General features: G+C 43.4%; 1 protein-coding gene and 1 pseudogene across 1 annotated transcript in view; both read right to left on the reverse strand.

Annotated features, from left to right (window-relative positions):
• Positions 1 to 1,939: 1,939 nt before the first annotated feature.
• LOC139328031 (cytolytic toxin-beta-like) lies at positions 1,940 to 4,544 on the reverse strand (annotated as a pseudogene).
• A 2,719-nt stretch (positions 4,545 to 7,263) lies between these two features.
• Positions 7,264 to 21,386, reverse strand: part of LOC139352067 (protein SON) — a 95,491-nt gene continuing 81,368 nt past the window's right edge. Inside the window, exon 20 of the mRNA XM_070994116.1 lies at positions 7,264 to 8,025. Coding sequence (XP_070850217.1) covers positions 7,948 to 8,025 — 78 coding nt within the window. The 3' untranslated portion in view covers positions 7,264 to 7,947. The remainder of the gene's footprint in view (positions 8,026 to 21,386) is intronic.

Here is a 21,386-nt window from a genome sequence, read left to right on the forward strand (position 1 = left end):
TTTTGTGCGTAAGCAAGTTTTATAAATGAGACCCCAGGACAAACTCACGCTAAGTTTATTTTTATAAATCACAACCTTTGCGTAGGAAGTTGCGTACGCAACTTTTATGCCCCGTTTTGTGCGTAAGCAAGTTTTATAAATGAGACCCCTGAACAGTCCGGATGGCAGCAGGTGGGTCTTGAATGAGTGATTGGTGTCAGGTGTGCTCAGAAGAGGAGGAGGCCGGACCAGACCTGCCGGCCACGCCCTGCAGTAAAACAAATCCTCTCGTGTCTTCATGTTGAAATTTGTTCTCTGACACCACTTCTGCCATTATAATCATCCCAGACTTCTTCTTCTCCTCGTGTTTTGGTGACCTCAGAATGAGTCTTGATAACTAGAGAGGCAGCAGGTCCTCCATCTTGCACCACCATGTTTCTACAGGAGCCCAGAACAGACAAATCACACACTGACTCCAAAGAGAGACTTTGTCACCTTAGGGAAGGTGAGGCGAGGTGGATTCAGCTGGCTGCAATCTGCAACCTCATCACTTCCACTGAATCCTCCTCGCTGGACTTTTCATTGGTGGTGATGTGTCACCCTCTGGTGGTGAAGAGATAAACTGCATGATGTCAGTTTGACACAGATGACATGAAGTGTTTTTCAATGATAAAAAGGCTGAAATATGTTATTAGCAGTGTCTGAGCGACTGCTGTTAACCACACTGATACCAACAGTGATGTGATCAATACAAACATTAATGCTTCACATTGATCTGGATGGAACTGGACTGTTAAAGTGACTCACAAAGACACCATCATCAACACACATATTCATACCGACCCTCATACTGATGTGGACGATATCGCCAATCCTCATCTCTCTGCTGTCATCAATACCGATCAGAACATATTGATCCAAATGATCAGTGTGAATCCTGGTCCACACAGCATCAGTCAACTGTTAGTTCCTCAAGACAAACTGATGTTTAATGTCTGTTTTTAACATCCAAAACCCAAATGAGGGGCAGAGAATCAAGATTGATGAATAAAGAACTGCAGGATCTGGACTCACCTGGAGACTCTTCCACAGCTCCTACAGACCATCAGAACACCACCTGCAACCTGCAAGTCCACCTGCAACCATCTCCACCATCCAACACTCAATAAATAAAGTCAGCACAATAAACCAGCCTTGATGGAAGACACAATAAGAGAAATTATCTTTCATTTCATATAATTTCTATTATTTTGTGGTTCATTTTTGGTGATGATGAAGCCTCCTCAGTCCAGTTTTTCAACCCATTTTTCTGTTGTTGTTTTTCCTCTTTTTACATCGAATACGAAGAAGCTGCAGGACAGAAAAACTCCAATAAAATCAAACAAATTTTTCTCAATAAATTCTGCATCTCTGATGTTGATAAAGTTTTCTTCTTTTCGGTTGTTTCTCACGTCCCGTTGAAGTTTGAAGACTTTTCTAAAAGTCGATGAAAAAAGCTTGATGTTGTTGAGTAAAATGAACCATGAAAACACAACTTGAAGTGAAACAATCAAGATGATATCTGATATTTTAACGGTTATCTGTCTCCTTGATTTCTAATAATCTGTATCAGCCCTGAAAAAAGTGCATCGGTGGACCTCAAGTCCTGATCTGAGAGACAAAACAAACACTCACAGCAACATTCAGCTTTGACTGGAACAAGATTCAGAATTAAAATCAACACACAGCTGAAGGTTCAAGTCAACAGCGTTTCCACACTTTAATGATCACAGCTTCCATCTTTAAAGGACTGGAAGTGGAAGAAGTTTACAAAGTAAATGAGGAATCTTTTCAATCATTTTCAACAAAGTTCATTGATCAATTTATTCCAATAACCTGAAAGACTGATGTGACTGAGATCCTGCACAGACTCAACTGATCTGTTCAGCAGTGTTTTTCTAACAGGAAGAGACTGTCCCTCCTACAGAGGACACAGAGACACTGAGGGACGAGAACAGAACCAGGAAATGAACCAGGACCAGAGTCCAAAGCCAAAGCCAGGATAAAGAGGTCCAGTGAATGTGGTGTTGAAGGTGTGGAGGTGGATCAGTGAGTCAGAGGACACTCTGTAGAAGGACAGAGTGCCAGCAGGACAGTCCACATACACTCCTACTCTGTTAGAGACAGAGGAGGAGGAGGAGGTGATGAATGTTTTTATGTTATTGTGACGGGCATAGAAACAACCATAAGAGCACAACAGACTCCAGGACTGATCATTCTCTCCAAACAAACACTCTCTCCTGTCTCCTTTCCGTCTGATTCTTCTGTAACTCACTGATACATCAACTCTTCCTGTCCACTCGACCTCCAGTAACAGCGACCAGTCACACCAGTTCCACACAGCAGCTGAGGACAATGGTCAAATCTTTTTGGGTGATCAGGATATGACTGATCCTCTCTCACATGTGTCATCTTCCTGTTGTTGTCAGACAGTTTGATCTTTCTGTTCACTGTGTTTGTGTCCAGTTTGAGTTCATAGGAATCTGATGGAGAGAAGAAGAAAACAGCTGCGGTTATTGATCGATCAGCTGTTGATTGATGGACAGTTTGATGATGGCTGAATGTGCTCTGCTTTGTTGTCATCAGTCAAATTAAAGACACACTTACACTTCCTCAGACTTGGTCTCAACCATTGGACTCCAGCAGGCTCCACCCTGAAAGGAGGAGGGGGGTCAGAGCAGCACCTCCTCTTTCAGCATGCAAACATGGACGTTACATTACTCTCATACACACAAACACAATATGTTGATCCGGCCTGCTTCTCCCTGCTGCCCCTAAACCTCTTCAGCTCTGCTCAGACACTGACAGCGACACTGATTCTCTCTCATCATTAAATCTGCCTTCATCAGCTCATTTCCTCATTTCAATCTGTTGCTGACTTCTATTCTAAGCTGCTTCAACTGAGACAAGTCATCATGACTCTGCTGTGTGGAAATCTTTTCACATCAAACTTCCTGAAGTTCACCAGAACAAGAAGAGCCACTTGATGTCTGCACATGGAAATATTTACAAGCCATGTTTGCTGTGAGGACGAAGTTCAATCAAATTGTTCTTTACTGATGAAGGAACAGTCCAACATTTGGAGAAAAACACTTGAATGAAGCATCTCAAAAGTCCTGCTCTGTCCTGTGGTTGTCAGGTTCCAGCAGTTTCAACTAAATAGAACTGCTTTGGAGTTATTGGAAGCTTGTTTTTATGTCTTTTGAGGACAAAAAGGACATTTGTCAAACTGACAGACAGTTCTTTTACCATGCAGAGATCTGTCCAAACTGCATCAATTATGGCCAACAGGTCATCATCATGTTTGTTCCTAGAGATGTTCTCCTTGAGACCTCCAACACAAATATGTCCTTTTCATGTTCAACCAGTGTTTATGTTGTGATCAAAGGAAAAAGGTTTCCTACATGTGTGATTGTTCATGTCTTCCTCACATCCACCATCAACCAAAAAGACAGACAACATGTTTGCAGCTCTTCCTCCTCTTTCACACTGACTGACTGTGGCTGCAGCAGCCTCTTCATACCTGAGAGTGTCCAGTCTGCAGTGAGGATCCTCCCGTCTAGCAGACAGCAGCATTACTCCTGAGTCTCCTGGATGATTATAGCTCACGTCCAGCTCTCTCAGATGGAAGGGGTTGGATCTCAGAGCTGAGGCCAGAGAAGCACAGCCTTCCTCTGTGATCAGACAGCCTGACAGCCTGAAAATGCAGAACAACACACATGGAAGATCATCTGAGAATCCTGCTGTGTCTGTCAAATCATTGCTCTCAAAATGCAGAGATCTGACAGGCTGAGTAGCATCACGTGGGAGGATTTACAACACATAATAATTCTCAACAGCTTCTGTGTTTTAGATCAATGACTTCACACTCAACACTTCACTTCCTGAGGTCCTCAGTGACACTGTTGTGGTAATTAATCATGACTGAATCAGGAATAAAGTGAAATCTACTTATCAAAGTCACATGATAACAAAACATAAATGAGGATTTCCATCTCAGCCGGGCTTCATAAATAAAAGGTACATTGAGAGAAAACATCTGCCAATCAATGAATGTATACATGTGTCAAATGTGTGGACTTCTGAGGTTAAAGAGAGACATCAACACGATCTGACCTGAGAGTTTCCATTGTACAGTTTGGACTCTCGAGTCCAACAGACAGCAGCTTCACTCCTGAATCCTGCAGGTTGTTGTTACTCAGGTCCAGCTGTCTCAGGTTGGAGGACTGGGATCTGATGACTGAGGACAGAGCTTCACAGCTTCTCTCTGAGAGGTTACAGCCGCTCAGTCTGAAGAGACACAGGAAGGAAGCAAACAGTAAGTTAGATATCAGAGTATATATTGATGAAGAAACTTCACTATCTCTGTACTTACACAGCTTTGTTGGAGGCTTTGACCACTGGCAGCAGCCTCAGAAGAGCCTCCTCTGAAGCAGAGAATTTCTTCAGGTCAAACACGTCAAGATCTTTCTCTGATGACAGTAAGATGAAGACCAGAGCTGACCATTGAGCAGGAGAGAGTTCATCTGTGGAGAGTCTTCCTGAACTCAGGGACTGTTGGATCTGATCCACTACAGAAAGATCATTCAGTTCATTCAGACAGTGGAACAGATTGATGCTTTTCTCTGCAGAGGGAGTCTCTTCAATCTTCTTCTTGATGTAGTCCACTGTTACCTGATTGGTTTCTGAGCCACTTCCTGTCTGTGTCAGTTGGCTTTGTCGGAGAGTCTGAGTGGTCTGCAGTGAAAGACCCAGGAGAAATCGGAGGAACAAGTCCAAGTGTCCATTTGGACTCTGTAAGGCCTTGTCCACTGCACTCTGGTACAAGTGTGTCTCTGCAGATTCACGGTAGGTTGTTTGGTCCTCTGACAGCAGATTGACTCCAGAGCTGATGAAGGTCAGATGGACATGAAGAGCAGCCAGAAACTCCTGAACACTCAGATGGACGAAGCAGAACACCTTGTCCTGGTACAGTCCTCTCTCCTCTTTGAAGATCTGTGTGAACACTCCTGAGTACACTGAGGCTGCTCTGATATCGATGCCACACTCTGTCAGGTCTGACTAGTAGAAGATCAGGTTTCCTTTCTGCAGCTGCTCAAAAGCCAGTTTTCCCAGAGACTCAATCATCTTCCTGCTAACGTTACTTACGTAACTTACGCACCCGTCTCTTCGTCTCCGCAGCTGCAGTTCGGTCGGGGCTGCTCCTCCAGAGCGAGCAGTCTGGCTTTTATCACGGTCATTCTCCTCGCCAACTGCGCGATCAGCTGCGTTAGCAGCCGAAACAATCCACTGAAGGCGCTCAGCAGTTTCTTCTCTAAATTGTTTGGACTTTCTGGATATGGTCACTCCGCAGCCAGGCCGTCCACTCGTCGCAGAGGAGTGCCTTCTGGGATGAACTGAAGACGACGTCCGGCCATTGTGTGAACAGAGTTAAAGTTTAGCAGGAGCCGAAACGTAACTGTTGTAATCTAGGCTCGATTCGCGTTCACAGACGCGCCGAGGTCGTTTTCTGCCGACGTCATTGCGTCAGAGGAGACGTCCAATCATATGCGAGGTCGCGCTCTCGGAATTTCTCGCGAGACCATTTTTGTTGCGTAAATGAAAAAAATGCTGTGATTTTGTTAGGTACTTTGATTTTCTAAATTGATTTTCTAAAGTGACATCATCGAAAATAAAAAAAAGAAAAGTTACTTTGGTGTATTCCCTTTTTATTCCTACTTAAAGAATCATCAGTTGACTTACTCTGCTGGAATTTTGCAAGCTAATCACACAAGCATTGTTCATCTGGTGTTGAGGTGGCAAAATGCGAAAAATTGTGACCAGTGTCCAAGAACTGTAGATGCTTTAATTTTCACAATTTTTATTTAGCAATTTAAGTGGAAAATCAAAGACCTTTGAGAGTCAGGACACTTATCCTGTATGTACCCTATAAAAGTATTTAAACACACTTTTAAATCCTCATGAAAAAAAAATAAAATCTTTGTATTCTGTAGGCACAGAACACACACACACACACACACACACACACACACACACACACACACACACACACACACACACACACACGCACAAACACACACGCGCGCGCGCGCACACACACAAACACACACACACACACACAAAATCCCAATTTGCATTTGTATAGCTTTGCAGCATTTACATTTGCATTTTAACACCTCATGGTCACAGTGGCTGAGAGAGAACTTCCACGGCAATTTGCAGTGACGGAAATTGACGGAAATGTGACTTTTCATGCAGTGATATTATTTACTGTCCTCCTGCAAAAAAGAAATAAACAACAACAACAACAAAACTCTGCAGCTTGGCTAACCAAAACCAAGAGGAGAGAACACTATTCAGGTATTAACTGCTCTGCATTGGCCTCCTGTAACATTTAGAATCAATTTTAAAGTCCTCCTCCTACAAATCCTTTAATGGGCTAGGACAAAGCTACATTTCTAAATGCCAATTATTTACCTTCAAGAATACTGCCATCATCTGCTGCAGATTTATTGGTTTAAAGCAACAGTTGAAAACTGGATGTGGATGTAGGCTTTGTCCCAAAGGACCTGAAAACACTACTTACAGATATCGGGGAAGTCGGCTCCCAAAACATTTCTAAAAGAAAGCTACAAACTCATCTCTTCACATTAGCCTTTAACTAGCTGTGACTGCCTGGTACAGGCCTGAAACTTGTACTTTGCCTTGCACTGTAGTTAAATTGTTGCATTTTACTTGATTTTCTGCATTCTACATAATCTATTTTTACCTATATTTTTATCACTATTATTGTATTTGTTTCCCATCTCATGTTATGCATCGTCTTTATTTTCATCCTTACTCTAACTATTATCAAGTGTTTTTATGTTCATATGTCTTTTCTATGTGAAGCACTTCATGCATGTGATTTGTCATAAAGCACTTTGAGCAGCAATACCTGTATGAAAGGTGCTGTCCAAACAAAGTTAATTATTACTACTGCTACTACTACTACTACTACTACTACTACTACTACTTGTGGGGAAAACCTCAACAAGTGTTGTCACCTCCCACTGAGTCTCTTCACTGATAAGTGAAAAGAAACAGCTGCCACAACTCTTATGTGAACTGGAGCACAGAAATGGTTTTCAGCACCCTTCCATCTTAAAAAATATGGGGAACTTTGGTGCTTTGGTGACACACGTAAAAAGCTAAATCACATTCAACAGGCATTATTACCAAGAAACAGAACGCAGCTTCTTCTACTACATAAAATAAATATAATCTTTATTTGCGTTTACACATTTTCAGAAGGTTATTTCCATAAAATTTAACAGCCTCTTTTATGAGAAACATTTTGTTTGGAGGAGGCCAGGGCACAAATATAATATTAGGACCAACAGAAAAGTTGCTAACCAACAACACACAGTCATTTACATACTATTTTTCATAACAGCCCAACTATCTTGTTTGGTTCTGACCAACAACAAATCCATTGTAGAGAAACTCATATCTGGTCTAGGGTTAGACTATTAGTATTGGTCGGGCTGAAATGCTACTATATGATACATCATTATACATACATATACATATGCCATACACTTTTAATAAAGTGGAGATTTTTGCCCAATCCTTGCAACCTGGCAAAACTTTGCCACTTTGTCGTGAGCATAGTGACTTAAAAAGTGTGATTTTGTAGATATGAAGTTGCTTCAGTACAAAGATACTTTCAACTGAAACTATAATAGTCTTCATGGTTCTCACTGTCGTGTACCTAGAGTATTTATTCATTTCTTAGTACATAAAAAAGCTACCAGAGTGGCAACAATGGACTGATTATTTAATGTGAGTGAAAGAAAACCATTCTGTCAGTGTCCCACTACTGAAGAGAGAATGTAATCAGACAGTTGAACTAAGTAGAATATGTTAGTCCCTCTATTATATGCACGTCTACGTAGAAAACAGGGGGCCAGTAGAAGCAGCAGTGAAAACAGGGCCAGTGTAGAGTCCTGGGCCATCAACAGGAACCTATGAAAAAAATGAAACACATTTGAACACAAACAGGCATAGAATTAATCAGATATTTTATAGATTTACACATTCTTCAAATGTACACCAGGATTTAAAAAAAAAAGTAGCAACACAATTTCTGTATTTAGTAAAGCCATTAGGACACATTAAGTCTGGTAACAGTGATGGTGGAACGGTTGTCCAGTCTTAACACTTGTTTTTAGCCTTTTAACTTAGTCCTGAGAGTTGGATTTTTAGCCTGTCTTAGCGCTTCAGTTTTTAAGTCTTGGGCATTTTAACTATTTTTAGTGTTAAGCCGGTCAAGAGAACTTTGTGTGGCTTGTGAGCCGCCATGCCTTCACCAGGCGCTGCCGAGTCACCTGGAGAGCTGGAAGAACTTTTAAAAATAGCACACAAAACGATCGCTGACCTTCTAGCGGACAAAAAATGAATATCGGATGAGCTGCTGAGGAAGGATTCCACGCTGTCCACCCTCAGGTCTGGTCTCCCAGGGGTGTCCAGCTGGCTGGAGTCCTCACAGACTGGTGAGTCTGCGCCAAAAAATGCCACCTCTGCACTCGGGTACACAGTCCTCTAGGAACCATCCTTCTCCTGCCATCGACCCGTCTGCTCCACTCCAAGCAAGGCGACCCCCTGGACCGAAGTGGTCATCCGAAGGCAGAAGAGGGCTCTAAGCGGGACCCCTGGCGGGGCTCCTTCTCCCCGTAGCCTGCTGCTTTCCAAAAAGTATGTGGCCTTATCCGTGGGCGAGAAGCCGGTGGCCCGGGACCAGCACCAGGAAACTGCACCCGTTTCTGCGGCCTCTGGCATCATGCCCCCGCTGACGGACACCACAGCCTTCCCTCCGCTCATGGGCATCCAACAGGGGGCCGTTCGCCTCTACCATCCCGCTCCTCATCCTCATCCCAGCGCAGGCAGCTGGTTAAGGACGCGGTGCACTGGCACTCCTCACGTTCCTCCCACCAGGCGAGGGATCACTCCCGGGGTCCTGGTGTGGGTGGCGGGGGGCTGAGCTGGCTTGCCCCCTGAAGATCGAGCGGACGCTCCCACAACCCTCGTTATCAGGGACTCCATAGTGAGGCACGTCCTCGTGAGGGGGGCGTCCACCCTGTCCTTCCCCGGCGCCACTGACATAATGGAGAAAATCCCGGACATCCTGAGATTGCATCCACTGGCAAAAAGGATTATTATCCACGCGGGAGTGAACGACATCGCCAGGCAGCAGTCCGATCATTTAAAATGGGACTTCGCCCGCCTTTTCAACACTGTGTAACAGTCCCAGGTGAGTGTTTTCATCTCCAGCCCTACCCCCACCTGTGGCAGAGAGATAGGCAGCTTCAGCAGGCTGCTCAGCCTCAACACCTGGCTCTCCTCTGCCTGTAACTCTCACCATGTCGGCTTTATTGACAATTTTGATGCATTTTGGGAGAGACAGCACGTCTTTGGCCCAGACAGGCTCCATTTGAACAAAGCAAGTGCCCGCATGCTGTCTGTCAACCTGGCAAACGGTGTGCAGCATGCCAATCTCCCGAAATCAGCACCAGCTGATCTGTCCGCGGCACAGTCACACCCATGTGACTGACTCCCTGCACGTGACCCCCCCCCCCCACACCCCCCGTCTGCCCACAGAAGTACCAGACAGTGCCATCCACACCATTACAACCGTCATTTCCCACAGAACGCACAAACCAACGAATGTTTTCAGACCACGCACACAGACTGTCATTCAACCGTTTCACTACAATGAGCGCACATCAGCACGAACATTAACTTGGCGGTGCTGAACATGCACTCTCTTTTAAACAAGACCTTTTTAGATTACAAGTTAGACTGTATTCCTTTATCCGAGACATGGCTTGGCACTGATGCACCTGTTGTTCTCACCGAGGCTTCCCCTCCAAATTTTAATTTTTTAATTTTTACTAGAGGGGGGAGAAAAGGAGGTGAAACTGCATCAGTCTTAACTAACGCACTGACTTCTACCGCACTGTCTTTTAACAGTTTCACTTCATTTGAGCACCACACCTTTGTTTTTAGCAGCCTTCCAATTCTGTGCACAACTGTATATAGACCACCCCATTACTCTAACTCTTTTATCAGTGAATTTTCAGATCTTTTTGTCAATCATTCACACCACCTATAACAGGATTTTAATAACTGGTGATTTTAATTTACATGTTGATGACACCTCGGACCCAATGTCCACAGAATTTTTAAATCTTTTAAACTGTCTCGATTTTAAGCAGCACGTCACACAGCAAACTCACAACAGGGGACACACCCTGTCTGACCACTACTGTGTGTTTTTTAACATCATCAGTTTTAACCAGCGCGAGGCCCCGGTGAGAACAGTGAAGAAACGCAACCTAACTTCTGAAGTGGCTGCAAATTTTATCAAAATTTTACAGAGTACTCCTGCTGAAATTTTACCTGCACCCTGTGATTTTATCGTTGATTATTTTAACAGCAAACTGAAATCCACTCAGTAGCTCCACTTTTAACCAAAACAATCACAAGAAAACCTACACCCCCGTGGAGAAACAAGGATGAAATACACAAACTGAAAAGACAATGCAGGAACACTGAGAGGAGGTGGAGGAAGTCTAAACTAACAGTCCACCTCGAAGCTCTACGGCAACAACTCAAAATCTACAATAAAGCAGTTAAACAGGCAAGAATTTCTCATTTTTCACAACTCATCATAGACCACAAAAACAACCCCCGGTTCCTCTTCTCCACCTTTGATATTTTAACTAGCACAAATTTTAATAAAGTTCTTAACATACCATCTGACGCTCTTTGTGAGAACTTTGCAGACAACTTCAAAACCAAGATCAAGGACATCAGATCCAGCCTTTTATCCCAACAAGTTTTATCTGTTAACACACTGGAATTGGAGAGTTTTGCCCTGGTTGATGTGAGGACACTTGGTCGAGTATTCTCCCAAGTAAACCCAACAACCTGCCTTTTAGATTCAATTCCCACATCACTTTTAAAATCATTATATGGATACATGCTGACGAAGACCAGGGGGCGGGCCCACATTACACCAGTTTTACAGTCCCTGCATCAGGATTGATTTTAAGGTTCTTTTACTAGTTTTTAAATGTCTTACGGGCCTCGCGTCCTCTTATTTATCTGACCTGCTTTTACCATATCAGCCCTTGTGGACCCTGACTCTCGGTGTGGACGACCCCAAAGGTGGCATTCTCCACAATCATTAGTGCCCCGCCATGTCTTGTTGCCCCTGCTATTGTCTGCGGTGAGAATGTCTGTGTGTGTGTGTGTGTGTGTGCATGTAATTGAGGGTGGGTGCTTGTACATATGGAGGGTGGGAGGGATGGGTTTTTATTGTTCTATTTTGATTTCTATTGCTTTTAACTCTCGTGAAGCACTTTGTATTGTATTTTATTATGTATGAAAAGTGCTATATAAATAAAGTTTGATTTGATTTAAAATAAAATTTATTGATCCCACACTGGGTATATTAAGTCGTAGGCCACCAAGTATTTGACATTGCCATAACTCTATGCGTTACATTAATGCTCAACTTGGATTTCCTTGTTCGCATTTGCACGTTTGTGAACATTTGATTTTTTGTACTGTATCACTGTCAGCTGTAATACTCTTTTTATTCTGAAAAAAACACTGTGTATATATATTCATATTGTTATATTTTTTTTACTTTTTAATAGTTTCTTTTTTAGAAGATTTGTCATGTACCAACACCACCAAAACAAATTCCTTGTATGTGTAAAGTTGTACTTGGCAATAAAGCTTTTTCTGATTCTGAAAAAGCAAAAACAGCAAAAACAGAGAGATAAAGAGTATACAGTACAGGACACAGAATAAAAACAAACTTAAAAAACTATGTATATGTACATTATGTACATATTCTAAAAATACTAATTGCCATAAAAAATACTATTGCCCATAAAAATACTATTGCCAATATTCTTATGAGAAAACTGTTGAAATTGCACCTGAGAAATACTGTGTCATAAAAAGAAAATTGAATTGCACAGGTCTATGTACAATATGTATGGTTTCTAAGAATACTGTTGCCAAAATGAATAAATACAGTGTTGCACACAAAATTATACAACAAATCAATCAAAAATTGCACAAGATGTAATGGTTTTACACCAGATGTAATGAAAAATGTGAGCATGTACTGTGCAAAAGCTTTAGGAAGGTGTGGCAAAATGCCGTAAACCAAGAATGTTCTAAATCTAAATGAATCTAAATCTGAATCTAAATAGTAATTGTTTTTTTTTTTTTAGTAATTTACAGAATGCAAAGTGAGCGAACAAATCAAATCAATACTTGGCATTACTACCCTTCGCCTTCAAATCAGCATCAATTTCTTATAGGTACACTTGCAAGTCGCAGATTTTGTAGAATTACACTGCGTGCACAATTATTTGGCGAGTATTTTGACTTTATTGTCATTTTCATACATTTTTCCAACTCCAAACCATATAAACTTGAATGCTAATTGGATTTAAGCATTCTCAGGTGATGTGTATTTGTGTAATGAGGGAAGGTGTGGCATAAAGTGATCACACCCCATATTAGGATGTGCATAATTATTAGGCAGCTTCTTTACCTCAGACAAAATGGGCTGAAAAAGAGATTTAACAGACTCTGAAAAGTCAAAAATTGTAAAATGTCTTTCAGGGGGATGCAGCACTCTCGAAGTAGCTAAGATATTGAGGCAAACAATCAAATGGTTTGTTGAAAATAGTCAACAGGGTCGCAAAAAACGTTTGGAGAAAAAAAAAAGACTCAAATCAACTGCTAAATACTTGAGAAGAATTAAGTGTCCAGAAGTACAAGGTGTTTGGTGTTCAGAGACGGTAAGGAAGGCTGAAACATGACCACCACTGAACAAGACTCATAAGTTGAAACTTCAAGACTGGGCAAAGAGATGTCTGAAAATCAGATTTTTTCAAAGTTTTATGGACAGATGAAATAAGAGTGACTCCTGATGGACCAGATGGATGGGCTCGTGGCTCCACTTCGAGTCAGACGCCAGCAAGGTGGAGGTAGGATACTGGTATGGGCTGCTTTTATTAAGGATGAGCTAGTTGGATTTTTTGGGGTTGAAGATGGACTTAAAATCAATGTCAACTGTCAACTGACATGGCCCTCTTCCTCACCTGACCTAAACCCTATTGAGAACTTGTGGGCGCTTCTTAAAAGTGAGCTTTACAGTGAGGGAAGACAACATCATTTGGAAGGCCGTGGTTGCTGCTGCACCAAAAGTTGATCATCGACAGATGAAGAAACTAACAGATTCCATCGATGGAAGGTTCATGACAGTTACTGAAAAGAAGGCTGGCTATACTCGTTGCTGAATATTTGTTGAAATGTCAGAAGTGTTTATTTGTAAATTTTGAGTTGAACAAGCTAGGTTGTGGATGATAGGAGTTGACAATTGATCAGTAAGTGATTTTCTGTCATTATTTCTGGCTTACATTAGGGTCCAGGCTGTTTGCTGTTATTGTTGTTGTCACAAAGCACTCCTGGTGGCACGGTGGAACAAGTGGTAACATTGTCGCCTCACAGCTAGAAGGTCCCGGTTTGAATCCCATTGTGGGCACTGGTGGTGTGTCCTCCACCATACCTTCGGTGCCTGCTGCTCGAGGGAAGGGGCCTTTCTGTGTGGAGTTTGCACGTTCCCCGTGTTCACCTGGGGTATCCTCCATAAAATGTACCCCCACTAAAAACATGCGAGAAGATCACCACCTGACCAATGATGACAAAGGAGAACTGGGTCTCCGGGTGCCGCTGTCGGCTGGCAGCCCACCCCTCCTGGTCTGCCATGCAGGAACAACATTCCAGGATGTGTGGAATGTTGTTCCTGCATGCAGGACTTTCGATAATATGCTCAGCTGACGCAGGTCACACCCTCTATCTGTCACTGGCTGGCAAAATCCTGAAGTGGCGGGATTTTCACTAAACTTGTAAAAGAGAGACTGAGCATACCACTTTTTAATTCAATTCAATTCAATTTTATTTGTATAGCGCCAAATCACAACAGAAGTTGTCTCAGGACACTTTCCATATAGAGCTGGTACAGACCAAGCTCTTTTATCTACAAAGAAACCAACAATTCCCCCATGAGCAAGCACTTGGCGACAGTGGCGAGGAAAAACTTCCTTTTAACAGGCAGAAACCTCGAGCAGAACCAGACTCTGGGTGGGCGGCCATCTGCCTCGACCGGTTGGGTGAGAGAGGAAGAGCAAGAGAGAGAGAGTGAGACAGACAGACAGACAGACAGACAGAAAGAAAGAAAAGCAGTCAGAGAGAGAGAGAGAGAGAGAGACAGAGACAGAGAGACAGACATGCAGTCACAGTAACAGTGACAGTGGATGTAATAACAGCAGTAGCAGTTGCAGTGGATGTCAGGCAGGGCCAAGGCAGGAGACGCAGCTGAAATCCACAATCCAGATTCAGCCACTGTCCATGGGAACCTGCAAGACGACAAAGCACAGAGACTCCGGGGAAGGAGCTAAGTTAGTAACACGCCGTGGTAGGACATGAGAGCGTGCAGATGGAGAGGGACAGAAGGACGGAGGAGCTCGGTGTATCTTTGGATGTCCCCCAACAGTCTAATCCTATAGCAGCATAACTAGGGGCTGGTCCAGGACAAGCCTGAGCCAGCCCTAACTATAAGCTTTATCAAAAAGGAAAGTTTTAAGCCTACTCTTAAATGTAGAGACAGTGTCTGCCTCCCGGACAAAGACTGGAAGATGGTTCCACAGGAGAGGAGCTTGATAGCTAAATGCTCTGACTCCTGTTCTGTTTTTTGAGACTTTAGGAACCATAAGTAGACCTGCATTCTGGGAACGCAGTGTTCGAGTAGGGCAATAAGGTACTATGAGCTCTTTAAGATAAGAAGGTGCCTGGCCACTTATGGCTTTGTAAGTAAGGAGGAGAATTTTAAACTCTATTCTAAACTTTACAGGGAGCCAGTGCAAAGTGGCGAGTATTGGAGAAATATGATCTCGCTTCCTGGTTTTTGTCAGAACACGTGCTGCAGCGTTCTGGAGCAACTGGAGAATATTCAGCAGCGAATTTGGGCAGCCTGATAGTAAAGAATTGCAATAATCCAGCCTGGAAGTTACGAATGCATGGACTAGTTTTTCTGCATCATTTTGAGACAAAATATGCCTGATTTTTGCGATATTACGTAGGTGAAAAAAGGCAGTCCTTGAAATTTGTTTTACATGGGAGTGAAAGGACATGTCTTGGTCAAAGATAACTCCCAGATTCTTTACAGTGGTGCTGGAGGCCAGCGCAATGCCATCCATAACTGCTATGTCATCAGAAAGTGACCTTCTAAGATGTTTAGGGCCTACTACTATAACTTCAGTTTTGTCCGAGTTTAGCATCAGAAAATTGCAGGTCATCCAGGTCTTTATGTCATGAAGACATGCTTGTAGTCTAGTTAACTGACTGGTTTCTTCCGGTTTCATTGATAAATATAGCTGGGTATCATCTGCATAGCAATGAAAATTTATTGAGTGCTTCCTGATAATCTTACCTAAAGGAAGCATATATAAGGTGAAAAGAATTGGTCCAAGCACAGAACCCTGCGGAACTCCATAGCTGACTTTAGTGAGCACAGAGGAGTTGTCATTAACGCGTACAAACTGAGAGCGATCTGACAAGTAGGATTTAAACCAGCTTAGCGCAGTTCCCTTAATGCCAATGAAATGTTCCAGTGTCTGCAATAGGATGCCATGGTCAATGGTGTCAAATGCAGCACTAAGATCCAGTAAGACTAGTACAGAGACAAATCCTTTATCAGATGCAATTAGAAGGTCATTTGTAACTTTAACCAGTGCTGTCTCTGTGCTATGATGCACTCTAAATCCTGACTGGAAATCCTCGAATAAACTATTATTGTTTAGAAAGTCGCACAGCTGATTGGCAACTGCTTTCTCAAGAGTTTTTGAGAGAAAGGGAAGGTTGGATATCGGTCTATAGTTGGCTAAAACCCCTGGATCAAGAGTAGGCTTTTTCAGTAGCGGTTTTATCACAGCTACTTTAAAGGACTGTGGTACGTAGCCTGTTGATAAAGAGAGATTGATTATGTCTAAAACTGAAGAGTCAATTAGAGGTAATACTTCTTTAAACAGCTTAGTCGGGATAGGATCTAAAATACAGGTAGATGATTTTGATGATGAAATTATTGAAATTAGTTGGTGAAGGTCAACAGGAGTAAAACAGTCTAAAACTGCGACAGACTGAGTAACAGTTTCTACGATTTCTGCGTTTGAAGACAAAACAGTACCTGTTAACGGCAGGAGTCGATGAATTCTGTCTCTAATAGTTAGAATTTTATCATTAAAGAAGCTCATGAAGTCATTACTGTTCAGAGCTAAAGGAATACATGGTTCACAAGAATTATGGCTCTCTGTCAGCCTGGCTACAGTGCTGAAGAGAAACCTGGGATTGTTCTTATTTTCCTCTATTAGTGCAGAGTAATAGGCTGCCCTGGCACTGCGGAGGGCTTTCCTGTATATTTTAAGACTGTCTTGCCAGGCGGACCGAAATTCTTCCAATTTGGTAGAACGCCATTTCCTTTCTATTTTCCGTGAAGTTTGCTTTAATTTGCGGGTTTGAGGAGTATACCATGGAGCTAACCTCCTATGTTTAATTTTCTTCTTTTTTAGGGGAGCAACAGAGTCAAGTGTCATACGCAACGATCCTGTAGCACTATCAACCAGGAAGTCAATCTGGGAGGGACTAACGTTAGCATAAGACTCCTCTGTTGTATTGAGACATGGCATTGAATTAAATACTGATGGGATCATATCCTTAAATTTAGCTACAGCACTATCAGACAGGAGTCTGGTATAAGAATTTTTGCCTACTGGCTGGTAGTCTGGTAATATGAATTGGAAAGTTATTAAATGATGGTCTGATAAAAGAGGATTCTGTGAGGAGACTATTAAGTCTTCGATTTCAATGCCATATGTCAGAACAAGGTCGAGGGTGTGGTTAAAACAGTGAGTCGGTTCATGTACATTCTGGCGGAAGCCAACTGAGTCTAATACTGAGATAAACGCAGTGCTAAGGCTGTCATTATCAACGTCGACATGTACATTAAAGTCACCTACAATAATTACTTTATCTGCTTCAAGAACTAAGCTTGATAGAAACTCCGAGAACTCAGCTATAAATTCGGAGTAAGGACCAGGAGAGCGGTATACTACAACAAATAAAAGTGGCTGCACTGTTTTCCATTTCTCATGAGAAAGAGTGAGAACAAGGCTTTCAAATGAGTTGTAGTCGAGTTTAGGTTTAGGGTTGATCAAAAGGCTTGAGTCAAAAATGGCTGCAACTCCACCTCCTCTGCCGCTGCCTCGAGGAATGTGAGTATTAATATGGCTCGGAGGAGTAGCTTCATTCAGGCTCACATACTCTTCAGGACACAGCCAGGTTTCAGTCAGACAAAATAAATCAACATTATGGTCTGATATTAACTCATTTACTAGAACAGCTTTAGAGGACAGAGATCTGATGTTAAGGAGTCCACATTTAATTCTCCTATCTTGTTGTACTATTGCAGAGGTTGTTCTAATTTTAATTAGATTCTTATGTTTAACTCCTCTTCTCTGTACTTTTGGTTTACTTAGTTTACGTGGTCGGGGGGCAGACAGTCTCTATGGAGTGTTGGGTGGGTAACTGCTCTAATGGAGGCGCAGAGAAGCGTGTAGGACTGCAGCTCTGCCTCCTGGTCTCAACTCTGAGTTGTCAGGGGTTAGGTTCATAAATAAAATCGGTCAGATTTCTAGAGATGAGAGCTGCTCCCTCCAAAGTGGGATGGATGCCATCTCTCCTAATCAGACCAGGTCTTCCCCAGAAAGTCTGCCAATTATCAATGAAGCCCACACCGTTTGCTGGACACCACCTCGACAGCCAGCGATTGAACGATGACATGCGGCTAAACATATCATCACTGGTCAGATTTGGCAGGGGTCCAGAGAAAACTACGGAGTCCGACATCGTTTTAGCATATGTACACACCGATTCCACATTAATTTTAGTGACCTCCGATTGGTGTAACCGGGTGTCATTACCGCCGACGTGAATAACAATCTTACGGTATTTACGCTTATCCTTAGCCAGCAGTTTCAAATTTGATTCGACGTCGCCCGCTCTGGCCCCCGGCAGGCATTTGACTATGGTCGCTGGTGTCGCTAACTTCACATTTCTCAAAATGGAGCTGCCAATAATCAGAGTTGGTTTCTCAGCGGGTGTGTCGCCGAGTGGGGAGAACCTGTTAGAAACATGAAGCGGTTGGTAGTGACCCGTGGGCTTCAGCTTGGGACTATGCTTCCTTCGAATAGTCACCCAGCCTCCCTGGTTTCCCGGCTGCTCGGGAGCTGTCGAGGGACGGCTAGCCAGAGCTGCACTTGGTCGGTCCGCACCGACTACGGGGGCCTGGCTAACTATAGCTAATGGTTTTGTTTCCATGGTGCGGAGCCGAGCTTCCAATTCACTAAGCCTCGCCTCCAACTCACCAAATAAACTACATTTATTACACGTACCAGTATCACTAAAGGAGGCAGAGGAGTAGCTAAACATGTGACACACCAAGCAGGAGAGAGCTGGAGAGGGACTGAGAGAAGCCATCGCTAGCTGCTAGGCTAAGTTGGTATAGCTAGCAGAGCAGACAAGCGCGTAGACAAATAAAATTGACGGTCGCTAAATAAACAGACTTATGGGTGCTTGAGCAGAACTAATGTTACTCTAGAGTGCGGACAAAAGGCCGCTGTAACAAAACACAGAGCAAATTACACTCAGAGGAACAAGAGCGACAAACGCACACTACTCGTAAGGCAGCAACCAGAAACAGGAAGTGAGACGATACGCTTACCTCAGCACGTCAGCACGTCCAGCACGTCAGCACGTCAACACATCATATCAGACACAGTCAACCCACTAACAGAAGAAGCTGGGTTGTGGATGATAGAGTTGGCAACTGATCAGTAAGTGTTTTTCTGTCGTTATTTCTGGCTTACATTGGGACCCAGGCTGTGAGCAGGCTTTGCTGTTATTGTTGTTGTTGTTGTCAGAGAGCACTCACTCTCACTCTCTGAGTTTCGATTGCAGGGTCAGCTGATGCAGGTCACGCCCTCTATCTGTCGCTAGCCAGTGAAATTCTGAGGGGGCAGGATTTTCACTAAACTCGTAAAAGAGAGAGAATTTTAGTTTTTAATTTAGTTGTATAATAATTGTGCACACTAATAGTTGCCTAGTAATTGTGCACAAATAGATATTCTCTTGAGAAAGCCAGAACTTTTTTGTTAAATATTCAGTTTTTGAGGTTTATTAACATTTTTGGATTGGCTGAGAGTAGTGTATTTGTTCAAAAATAAAACTGATCCTCAGGGACACAACTTGCCTAATAATTGTGCAGGCACTATGCAGGTGTATGATCAACAAATTATACCAAAGAGGTGCTAATCATCATCAATTCAATTTCACATGTAGGACGAACTACAGTCATTAACTGAAACAGAAACAGCTGTGTAGGGGGCTTGAAACTGGGTGAGAAACAGCCAAACTCTGCTACCACAGTGAGGTTATGGAAGACAGTTTCATGTCACAGGTCATACACTGTGGGAAGACTGAGCACAGCAACAAGACACAAGGTAGTTATACTGCATCAAGGTCTCTCCCAGACAAACATTTCAAAGCACACCAGGGTCTCAAGATGTGCTGTTGAAGCTCTTTTGAAGAAGCACAAAGAAACAACAACAAGACAACACTGCTTTTGGAATGAAGGACCTGCAGAAGCATGCTGCTTAAGCCCCCCACTTTCTCATGCAGGGGTTGGAATGGGTTTTCCATGATCGATGTCAGCTTGGCTAACATCCTCCTCTCACCGACCTCCTCGATGTTGTCCAGAGGTCAGTCCAGGACAGAGCCAGATCTCCTGACCAGTTTGTTCAGTCATTTCCTGTCCTCTCAGAGCTTCCACAACCCCAGATGCCACCACAGAGTCACAAAAAGTTTTTAACAGTGTCCTACATACTCCAAAGGACCTCAGTCTTCTTAGAAGGTGTAGACGACTGTGGCCCCTCCTGTGCCGGACATCTGTGTTGTTTGTCCAGTCCAATTGAGATGAAAGATGAACATCCAAGTATTTGTACAATTTCACAATCCCAATGTGTTTAGTTATTTAGTATTTAGGTCAGGGTACTTTGGGGGCACAATCTTCATCTTGTGACTCTTGAGGTAGTCCATTGTGGATAATGGTGTGTGTTTAGGATCACTATCCTGTTGTAGCCTGTTAGGTTGTCCTGGTTGCACCAGGTCAACAGATGGTCAACCACCCACCTGTAGGCGGACTCGTCACCATCAGAGATGAGTCCGATGAGGGTGTTGTTGTCCGCAAACTTCAGGAGCTTGGCGGACTGGTGACTGGAGGGGCAGTTGTTCGTATACAGGGAAATAAATTCTATTTCTTAACTGTATTTTTGGTAACTGTGTCACAATGCTTGTGCGCAGTTTTATAACTTTTTTGGCTGCCTTTCTGTTACTTTTGGCACTCTTTGTAATGGAGGGCTGTACAGAGGGGAGTGGGGGCATTGTCTACACACGTGAGCAGCTGATCACATTGTGTAAACCCACGCTGCTCCCCGAGAGAGAGGATTGTAGTCCTGGACGAGCTGAAGAGATGACGTTGGGGCTGCAGAGCCCGAGCCAAATGGAGGACAAAGGCACAGAGATACAGACCTTCTGTCCTGGTGATCATCATGGGGAACATAAGGTCCTTAGCAACCAAGATCGACAAGCTTGTTGTGCTGGTCAGGACTGGGACAGTGCAGCCTTACGGCCTTCACTGAGTTGTGGCTACATTCAGACGTCCCGTACGGGAGTGTGGAGGTACCTGGCTTCAGCTGTGTGTGGTTGGACAGAGACGTGGCTCAGAGTGGTGAGAAGACGGGAGGAGGGATTGTGCTGTTTGTGGATGAAAAGTAGTGAAATCCAGGTCATGTTACCATTAAGGAACGTTTCTGTAGCATTGGTGGACAATGAGCTGGACTTCTGACATTGAGCTGCTAGCTGTGGGGATGCGGCCTTATTGTTTGCATCGGGAGTTCATGTCCACCATTGTGATCACTGTTTACATCCCTCCGAAGGCTGACAGGGAAGAAGCGCGTGACATCATCCACTCCAATGCAGCAACCAAACCAGAGACAATGCTACACTAGACCTACTCTGCAAAGGATGCATACAGTGCTACAGGATTACTAACTACCTGACAGACAGACCTCAGTTTGTCCAACTAGACAATGTTCTGTCTGAGACGGTGGAAAGTAGCGCAGGAA

This window comes from Chaetodon trifascialis, chromosome 24 (assembly GCF_039877785.1).
Source record: "Chaetodon trifascialis isolate fChaTrf1 chromosome 24, fChaTrf1.hap1, whole genome shotgun sequence".
NCBI lineage: Eukaryota > Metazoa > Chordata > Actinopteri > Chaetodontiformes > Chaetodontidae > Chaetodon > Chaetodon trifascialis.